At 54.9% G+C, this 10,236-nt stretch overlaps 2 protein-coding genes across 2 annotated transcripts; one reads left to right on the top strand and one right to left on the bottom strand.

Annotated features, from left to right (window-relative positions):
* Positions 1-528: 528 nt before the first annotated feature.
* On the top strand, positions 529-2,367 carry ISF_03631 (T-complex protein 1, theta subunit; the record flags this gene model as incomplete). The annotated part of the gene is made up of 3 exons (XM_018847237.1): positions 529-587; positions 715-2,281; positions 2,350-2,367. 3 exons carry the CDS (start codon positions 529-531, stop codon positions 2,365-2,367), a joined length of 1,644 nt encoding a protein of 547 aa, XP_018705444.1.
* A 1,064-nt stretch (positions 2,368-3,431) lies between these two features.
* ISF_03632 (von Willebrand factor, type A) lies at positions 3,432-7,112 on the bottom strand (the record flags this gene model as incomplete). Its single annotated transcript, XM_018847238.1, has 2 exons — positions 3,432-6,790; positions 6,932-7,112. The coding sequence occupies 2 exons, from the start codon at positions 7,110-7,112 to the stop codon at positions 3,432-3,434; spliced, it is 3,540 nt and encodes a 1,179-aa protein (XP_018705445.1).
* Positions 7,113-10,236: the final 3,124 nt, after the last annotated feature.

The raw sequence follows: 10,236 nt of genomic DNA on the forward strand, positions 1-10,236 counted from the left end.
ACTGCTCTAAGATACTGCACCAACACTCTACTCGCACCATACAGGGTATCTACACCACTAACAATGCCATGCCACCCTCTCGAAGGGAGGCAGGCAGCAGTTAGAACCTGTACTGTAACAAAGCTCGGTAAATGACAAGGAAAAGAGGCAACCAGAAAGTCAAAAAAAGGGAGCTACTGAAGAATTATGTTGACTTAAAATGGCTTCACCACCCTTACCTTGCCCTCAATTTGCATACTGGCTCCCTGACCCAAGCAAGACGAGCTTTGGAAAAGGCGGCGAGCTGTTCAAGTAGCGGGTACCTAAAGATCCTGCAAAATCTTAAACGTTACCATGTATCACTACCACCAGGCAGGCACCTGCCAAACACCACCCCCCCCAACCTGGAGCACCACACGAACCCACTCCCAAGATTTTCTAGAGCCTCTGTTGCACAGTGGAAGCTCTTGGAAGCGACATCACCACCGCCGAAGCAACGACAGCTCTTCGTCACCGTTTCGCACCTCGACGCCGGTCGATCCTATAGCCATGTCCCTCAATATCCCGCAGGCCCCTAACTCGGGCCTTTTCAAGCAGGGCTACAACAAGTACGCGCCTCTCCCACCAATCCCTCGCCTCCCCCGCGACCCCTATGCCCCGCCATCACCAGACGATAAACCTCGTCTGCCTCCCCGGCACGTACCACTGCTAACCTCACCGTCCCCTTTATCGCAGCTACGACTCCGAAGATGGTGCCGTCCTCCGCAACATTGACGCCTGCCGCGCCATCGCCCAGACCGTCCAGACCTCGCTCGGCCCCTACGGCCGCAACAAGGTCGTCATCAACCACCTGCAGAAGATGATCCTGACCTCCGATGCCGCCACGATCCTCCGCGAGCTCGACGTCGTCCACCCCGCCGCTAAGCTCCTCGTAATGGCCTCCCAGCAGCAGGAGGCTGAGATGGGTGACGCCACAAACTTCGTCATCATCCTCGCCGGCGAGCTGCTCCGCAAGGCCGAGGACCTGCTGCGCATGGGCCTCAAGACGGCCGACATCGTTCTCGGCTACGAGCGTGCCCAGAAATTCGCGCTCGAGACGCTCGAGCAGCTGGCCGTCGACAAGGTTGAGAACATCCGTGATCAGGAGGAGCTCACCAAGGCCCTTCGCACGGTTATCGCCAGCAAGCAGAACGGCAATGAGGACACGCTCGCCGACCTCGTCGCCGAGGCCGTCCTTGCCGTCCTACCCAAGAACCCGGCCGCGTTTAACGTCGACAACATCCGTGTCGTCAAGATTATGGGTGGCAGCCTCGAGCAAAGCCGTGTCGTGCGCGGCATGGTCTTCGCCAAGGAACCGCACGGCTCCGTCAAGAAGGCACGCCGCGCCAAGGTCGCCGTCTACACCTGTCCCATCGACACCAGTAAGACTGAAACCAAGGGCACGGTCCTGCTGCATAACGCCAAGGAGATGATGGACTTCACCAAGGGCGAGGAGAGCCAGCTCGAGACGGCCATCAAGGAGCTTTATGACTCTGGCGTCCGCGTCGTCGTTTGTGGCGACAGCATTGGCGACCTCGCCCTCCACTACCTCAATAGATTCGGCATCCTCGCCATCAAGATCCTCTCCAAGTTTGACCTCCGCAGAGTGTGCCGCGTCGTCGGTGCCACGCCCCTCGCGCGCCTCGGCGCCCCTATGCCCGACGAGATGGGCAACATTGACATCGTCGAGACGCTCGAGATTGGCGGCGACCGCGTCACCGTCTTCCGCCAAGAGGATGAGGTTACACGCACGGCCACACTTGTGCTCCGCGGTGCCACACAGAACCACCTCGACGACCTCGAGCGCGCCGTCGACGACGGCGTCAACGTCGTCAAGGCCATCACCAAGGACCCGCGCCTCGTCCCCGGCGCCGGCGCCACCGAGATCCAGCTTAGCACCAAGATTCAGGCGCACGCCGACAAGACCCCTGGCCTCGCCCAGTATGCCATCAAGAAGTACGGCGAGGCCTTCGAGGTCATCCCCCGCACGCTTGCCGAGAGCTGCGGCCTCGACGCCACCGAGGTGCTCTCCCGCCTGTACGCCGCCCACCACAAGGATGAGGACGGCGACACGGGTGTTGACGTGGAGAACGCCGACGGCACCGGCCTCCTCGATGCCCAGGAGGACGGCATCCTCGACCTGCTCGCCTCCAAGTACTGGGCCGTGAAGCTCGCCACCGAGGCCGCCCGCACAGTCCTGTCCGTCGACCAGATCATCGTCGCCCGCCAAGCAGGTGGCCCTAAGCCTCCGGCCCCCAATCCTGTAAGTTGCATCTAGGAACTTCTTACTGGCCGTGTGTGCTCCGTGCATTATGCTAACCACTTTGTCAGAACTGGGACGAGGACTAAAGTGTAAAACGGATACCCAAAATGGAGACTGGAAGAAAAGAAGGGAAAAATATTACTACAATATGTACACAGACTTGAGGAGGCAAATACTTGTCAACAATCTGGCCCAGGAAAAGGAAGATCTGACTGACCTGGGTGGCTGCAAGGGGAGGTGCCGTTGGTACTAGACTAGAATGCTCTCCAGACTGGAGAGCGGCGTACTGAAATCAAAAGGGCCAAAGAAGTCCGACTATTTACTACCTACCTCCTGTACATTAATTTTCTCATGCTACTTGTGAATTCTTGGTTGTACCCGCGCCAACGGGCTTAAATACACGGACGGCACCGCCAAGTAGATTAGTAGGCTGGCTTCATATTCTATCGAGGCGAAGGGAGAGGAATATAGGTAGCTATTGAGTTTTGCATAGAGCTTGCTTTGCGAAAATCACCAGATCAACAAGGAAACACGCGACAGACGAGGCAAGTGCATTTTCTCAAGAAGAAACGCTTTAGGCGCGGGATCTTTTTTGCTAAATCATATATAGCTAAAAGGGGAGGCATGCTGTAACCTGCTGATTTTTTTCCCACCCCAATAAACGGACAGGATGGCAGGGATAAACAACTGCGGTTGGGGGACAAAGGAAGATCTCCCTGAAAGAATCAGTATAAATGACAAAAGATATCAACATCTGATAAAGTGACGGACGGATACATATCCAGAAAAGGCCAATCCAAAAAAAAATCAAGAGAAGGCACGGTAGTCGACAGGAACAAGGCCATCATATCGCATGATAAAAAGCCCAAGCGGGTATAAGGGCCTATAGACAAGAGAATCCAAGAACAGTAAAAGGATAGAAGTGGAAAAAAAAAGGAGAAGAACATGGTCTAGCGACTGAGCTGATGAAATCCCTTCAGCTAGGATACAGTAAGAAATCTTTGTTGCCACATCTGTGGGCTAGAATGAGTGTCTTGGGTAGTCATGACTGCGTCGTAACGGGGTTGGTGATGTTTTGTGAAAGGGGCGTAATGAATGCAAGAGGCATCGAAGCTCTTGGCGAAGATAATGCGTGGTGAGAACAATTGTCTCAAGCTTCTTCCATAATGCCACCCTCTCCGCCACCTTCTTCGCGCCACTCACGGCTCTTGTCAGCTAGTCGCTTGATACCAGACACGCGATTGGCCCAGAGACTCTCAATGGGACTGCGGAAGGTGAATGCGCGTTGCGAGGAGATGACACCAATGGCCTGCAGCACAGCCTTGCGGCTGTCGCGGCCAAACACAGCCGGGTGGTTGATCCACTCCAGGCTGCTCTCCAGCTCAGCATCGAGCGCTGATACGGTGGTGGCATCGATGCCGGTGCCCAGGGCGAGACCCTCGCCAGATCGCGAGCGGAGGATCTGCGCAGACGGAAGTGCGCCGGCGTTTCCTGCTGATGAGGTGGCAGATGTTGGCGGTGATGGGCTGCGTTTGCGGTCCGGCGATACAGACAGGTTTAGAGAAGCCTCGGTGCCGGGGTGAGGCGTCGAAGGCGTCGACTTGGCGGGAGGCACAGGAGGTAGACCGCCCTTGCCGAGGCCCTTCAGAATAGAGCGCGTCTCATTTAGGAGTGTGAAGGCTCGGTCGTGCTGTCCACGGCTGACCAGAGTCAAAGCGCGAGACAGCATGTCCGAAGTGAGAAGTTCCATGCGACGCTGGACGATGCTTGGGTGAGGAGGGATCGGTGGCGTGTTGCCCCAAGACTTCTTTTGGCCCGAGGAAGGCAGCATAGTAATCGCGAGGAGTGACGGGCGCGGCATCTGAGTGACGCTACCTTCACGCAGAATGTCGCCCCAGCTCAGGTCAGCCTGAATCAGGGGAACCTCTTCGACGGACACTGTGCGCTCGCCATCATTGTCCACGGGGCCACCGAGCGCCTCCAACCCAGAGACAATGTTGTCCCAAGCATCCTGAGGCAGCTGCTCCTGGGATGCAGTGTCGGGAACAATGATAAGCTGGACAAGAATATCCCGCTTGTCGCCGAAGCGTAGATCGCCTAGAGCAGCCTCGGCATCGCGGCCCGTTGCGCGCTTGGTAGTCTGTAGCGCACCATTGATCTTGTGGAATTTGGCTGGAGAGCCCTCAGGCAGCTTGAGCTTGAGCTTGACGTTCTGGTGAGACAAGGCCTGCATGGAGCCCAAGCAGCCAGCAAGGCATTCACGAAGCATCATCCAATCCTTGACATATGTATATGAGGCCTTTGTTCTGGTGGAGAGCTCGATCATCGTGTCGGGCTTGTGAGTCATGCCTAGACCAAAGGTGTGAATCGTGATCTTGGCAGCCTCTGCTCTTGAGATGACAAAGTCTACCGAGTCGGCGTCTGAAGTTGAAGCATCACTAATGAGCATTATGGTGGCAAGAGGGTTGCTGTGCTTGCGCTGCATGAGCAAGTCCATGGCGACGTTGGCACCCTCGACCACATCAGCGCGATGGCTCTTCTGACCGACAGGCTTGATGGAGCCTAAGATACTGCCCCAACCTGGCCAAGCCTTTGTCGTCATACCAACAATAGGAACACCGCCGCCTCCTGAGCCAAAGGTGACGAGGCCCATGCGGTCACGCTCTCCCAGAGTATTGACCATGAATTTGAGGGCATCGCGAACAAGATTGATCTTCACGCCCTGCATGGATGAGGAGATTGGAACAACTACAACGACATCGATGGGGACGTGAATAGATGCCGACATGCGGTTGACCTTGGCTGCAAAGTTGTTGGTATACTCGGTTGGTGCTGTAGTGACAGACTTGGGGCCCCAAGATGACGTCGTAGACGAGACTCGCTTGGGTCTGGAGCGCTGCCATTCCGTCTCCTCATCTGTCTCTGACATGTCGGCGCGCTCAAATTCCGGGCTTCGGATGGGAGAGGGCTCGACGGCGTTCAGATCTAGTAAAGCCTGATTCCACAGCTTGAGCTGATTGCGGTTTGAGAAGCGCAGGTGGAACTGTGGTAATTCGTTGACCGACAAGCTGAGAGTGAGGATGTTTTCGTCAATGTTGCCAGTCTCTGTGGCCTCCTGAAGGTGCTTTTTGATCAAGATGGAGCCCTTGAGCGCAACACGGCTCGTCTTGCGGAGGTTGCCACTCTCATCCCATTGAGGCTGAGGAGCGCCAGCAGTTACTTTTTTTTCCTTGACACATATGAGCATCTCGCCAAAAAGGAAGCACTCAAGTTCTTGCCATGACTTCTTGTCTTTGCCGACATTAAGAGTACCGTAGAGTCGAAGTTGTCCGAACCTCTCAAAGTCCAAACCATGCCAACTCTCGACGCGGCGATTTAAGCTCTGTCTAGCCTCCTCCAGAGCTGCCGGGGACTCGTATGGATAAAATTTGGGCGCAGGTGACGGTGCCGGCTGAGGAGGCGAGGCAACATAGGCAGCGATGTCGTCGATGCGGCCAAGAGAAGGCTGGCGAGCAACGCTGTTGGAACCCAGATCCTCGGGGTCCGGTCTCCACTTGTTATCTGGGACCTCGATGGTGATGAGACAGGTGAGAGTTTGCTGCTGGCGAGACCGGCTGATGGTTGGAAACTCGGAGCGGACTGTAACCATAGGAGCGGGAATAGGGTTGCGGGCAATGGCGCGCTGGGGGCTTCCTGGGGAAGTCTCCATGGCCTGGACATCGTAGTCATGGCGCCATTGAGGGCCGCTTTGGGTAGTTTCCGGGTAGCCGCCAGATGAAGTGACACCGGTGATTCCAGTAACGTCGCTGTCACTGCGGGTGTGTCTAGAGGGGCCATAGCGCTCGGAGAGGTTTTCACGACTGTCGCGCAGGCTGCCACGAGCACCATTCTCCCTGCCGCTGCCGGGTGTGGGCGGTTGCAAGGTGGACTGAGGTTGTAGTTGTGATTGTTGCGGCGGTTGCTGTTGCTGTGGGAGACGGCGCTGTGAACTGTCGACGCTGGGTGGTCTCATGATGGTCTGGCTATCCCATGTGGGTGTGGGAGTATGGGTAGAGCGAGTGTCGCTTCCCACGGAGCGGACCATGTTGCCGATTTTGTCTGTTCGCGAGTTAGCGCTTTGCACCAACTCATTCGCGCGCGTCGAGGACGAACTTATGTCGATGACATTGCCGCCACGGCTAGTATCGAGGTGTAGGGGCGAGTCGCATGTTGGGCAGTACTGCGATTCAAATTCGCGGATGAACTCGTAGAAGCAAGCTTCGTGTGAGACGTGTGAACACGAGAACTGGAGAATGCGCTCGCCCTGCAGCGTGTGCTCGAGGGGTTCCTCGCAGACGGCGCATTCACTGCCGACAAAGGTTCGCTCTCGGCGCAGGCGACTGCGGTCCGTGGTGCTGGCCATGACGTTGTTTTCGAGGGCGCCGACTCTACGGGCCGAAGTATTGGAGCCGACAGATGTGCCACTTCCGCGAGGATAGGAGCCGGTAGGATGTGAATGTAGCGGCCCACCTGGGGAGGAGGAATAATTAGCGAATTGGGCAGTGCGCAGAGTAGGACGATGCTGAGAGGAAAAGGAGCAGAGCAGACGCGAGGATATCCGAAGATGCGAGCCTGATGACCAAGAAGTGCGCTTGAGAAGGGGAAACATACCATCAGCAGCAGACAAAGAAGAGCCGGTATAATCTGACCGGTGGTGAGCGGGCCCGGCAGCCCAGTGATCGATAGGCGGAGCAGAACGGCCAGGAGGGAGTTTTTTGCCTTTGAAACTATCAGGGGTGTATTGTGCGCTGGCGGGAGGGTGCGAGGCCTTGGAGAGGAGTCGATTGAACATGGAGAAGAGAGGCGCAGTCGCGGAACGAGTAACTAGTAAGCCAAGCGAGAAGGAGTAGATTGGATGAGAAGCAAGAGAGCGCGCGGAGGGAGTCGGTATAGTAAGAGATCGGAGAGGGCCAGTAGGAGAGGAGAGTGAATGCAAAGGCAAGGAAGGTATGGATTGGATGGGCGAGTGAGTGAGTGAGCGAGTGAGCGATGCAGCCAAGCAAGGCAAGGTAAGGATTCAGGAAAGAGGCTTGTGGGGGGTGGCCTGTGTCTGGACGGCGTTTCACGTTGGGGCTGGTGAACAATGCTAGTTGCGAGCAGGCGGGGATGCGTTGCGCATGATGATTACAGTGTCAGGGCCGAGAGAAAAGAGGGTTGGGCTTGGCTGACGGAGGGGTCGAGCGGAAGCGCGAGCGAGTGACGAAGGCGAGAAGGTGTGAGTGGTGATGTGATGATGGTGGTGGTGGTGGAGGAGGAGGAGGAAGAAGTAGCAATTGGCTGGTCCGAGGTGGGCAGGCAGAAAGGTGAGGCGATTCGTGCGTTTGCGTGGCGATGAGTAGATAGCGAGCGCTTTGTCCAGGAGGTCCCCTCCAAACAGTAAGCGGATAGGTTAGAAAGCAAGCTAATAAGAAAGAGACTTGCAAACAAGAACTGATTGACTGCGGGAGTGAAGCCTTTTTCTCGTCTTGAAACGTTTCTGCTTCTTGTTCGTTCAAAGGAAAGATGCTGCGGAGAGGATTGGAGGGGAGAAATACTGGTAGGGACGTGTGGGCAGCAGGAGGAATACTAGTATCCGCACAGGTTAACTGGCAAAGAGAATAATCAAGAGAAGGAAGGGAAAGCAGAATAAAACCCAGGAAAAAAATGTAGTACAAAGTAGTTTGAGTGGTGGGACGGGGGAAATCTGCAGGAGCAGAAGAAGCCAAGCAGAGAGACAAAAGGGGTTCAGCGGCGCATGGATGGGATGGATGAGTGCTGGCCCTGGGCCTGGGCTGGTGGATGGTGGGTGGTGGGCGGATGGGCCTGTGGCTACGCTACGGCTTACTGGAGCAGCCAGGGGGGTCCGCAGCCGTGGGCTTGCGGCAGGTAGATGCTTGGACTCCTCCTCTACGGGACGACCTACTACTGGTAGACCAAGCAAAACGAAAAGCCTCGTTGACAATGGGCTACTGGTAATAAAAACGAACAGGGGGCGGCAATACAAGGTACAAGGGAGAGAATTTGAGGACGGACGGATGGGGATCATGGGCAAATCGACAAGCCACCCCTGGCAAACCCTATCAAACGATGGACCCGGGTGCTGCTGTTACGAATACAATCGCGAGAGACTGGCAAGGGGAGCTGCCTGGGTGCGGTGGTCGGTGGTCGGTGGTCGGTGGTCGGTGGTCGGTAGCAGTGGCCGGGAGCAGTGATGGAGGCAGATAATGGGCTGTGTTTTGTTTTGTGTTTTGTCTTTGCGATGCGAGTGTGTCGACATACGGCGCGTCCGTCTGCGCTGAATCACCGACGTCAGGCGGGATATACAGATTACATGATCAACACCGGAAAGACAATTAATTACATGAAAAATGGAAGGAAAAAAGAAGAAAAGAACAAGGAGCCGCTACGGAGTACATCTAGTCTCCATACAGCCACAGCCAGCCACCAAGTACTCCGTGCCTCCAGCGTTGCTGCAGGGGAAGCAGGTGCCGGGGGGAGGGGGATTTGGTTTGGCTGCAGCCAGTAACTTAATGGCCCAATGACCAGCCAGAGGTTCCTGTCCCGCTGCTAGTCTGAGGTGACAGTACGGATAACCAGCGCTGTTTTAGTGGAGGGGCAGGAGTTGAGATGGGGGAGGGGGATTATCCAGTGCTGTCAGCCTCCAGACAACACTGCTCGAAATAGAAGCTGCTAACGATTGCAAAGCCTTACTTGTGTCTACATTTAGCAAGTTCATCAATTCCACGATTGCATCCTTGCATGCGTCATTGCAAAAATAAAACCATGGGTGGCTGCCCTGCCAAACGTGGCTGCAGCTTTCCCTCGACTCGATGTTGATGAAGCCCACCAAAACGTTGAAGCCTTATTACTGGGAAAGCCTTCCGCCAATAACCTGGCCTGGTACCAGGAAACGGGCAGGGTGGAGGTGGTGGCACTGGTGGAGATGCTTGATGCTTGAATACTTGATGCTTGATGCTTGCCATGCAATGTCCATGCACCAGCAGGGCACACTACCGGCGCCAGTGGCAGGCAGGGACCAACCTACCTTGCTGCAGTGATGCCTTTGGTTCCGTCCATTTCTCCTCACTGACTGCTTGATCTGCCGTTCTTTGCTCGGCATGCAAAAAGGAAGAGGCTGAGTATAGAGGTGCTCTCGCTAAATTTGGTCTCTGTTTCTGGAAAGAGCTGCAGGTCATGCAGCTTACCTGCTAAGCCTGCGAATCATGCATTGCTGGCCCATTTCAAGCGTGGAGGTATGTATGTATGTACATACATACCTCCTATCGGTACTGTACTACCTTGTATGTACCTACCTACCTATGTGTAGGCAGTTAAGGTAACATTAGTGTCGTCTTAACCGCTGTGTTATAACAGTCTTCAACGCATTAGAGGCTCCATATTACCACTTGGCCGGCCGGGTCCGCGCTAAAAAAGAAAGGACCATCAACTGCCCTCTTGACGCCGTCGGGGTAAAACCACCCACCAATGTTGCATCTCGGCCTAATAAGACTACTAATAATAGTTGGCTTTGTTATCAAGTCAACCAAAATACATAAATACATAAGGCTTACGAGTAAACCGACTTGTTAATACGCGAAAAAAAAGAGGGACCCTTATTAACTCCAAAGTTACCAGCGTGAATACCATGGACACAATAAGTATCCGTATCACTCTTTTTGCGCCAGTCACTCTGTCCCTGCCCTGTTTAGTCGTTTGGCAAAGCGCTGCAGCTGCAGCTTTGTACATCTCTATTTACCCGTGCATTAGTACCTGTATTCCAATTTCCCGCTGCAGCTATCTAATATAATTCAATTAGAAAGATCTACGTCAAAACGAATTTACCTAGGGTTGTTCTTAACTCCGGTCGACTGCGTTGGACCGCTACAACTCGACCACTTTTCTGTTTCTAGACTGGAGGTACTGTACATACATAGTAC

This window comes from Cordyceps fumosorosea (genome assembly GCF_001636725.1).
Source record: "Cordyceps fumosorosea ARSEF 2679 chromosome Unknown scaffold_7, whole genome shotgun sequence".
Classification (NCBI taxonomy): domain Eukaryota; kingdom Fungi; phylum Ascomycota; class Sordariomycetes; order Hypocreales; family Cordycipitaceae; genus Cordyceps; species Cordyceps fumosorosea.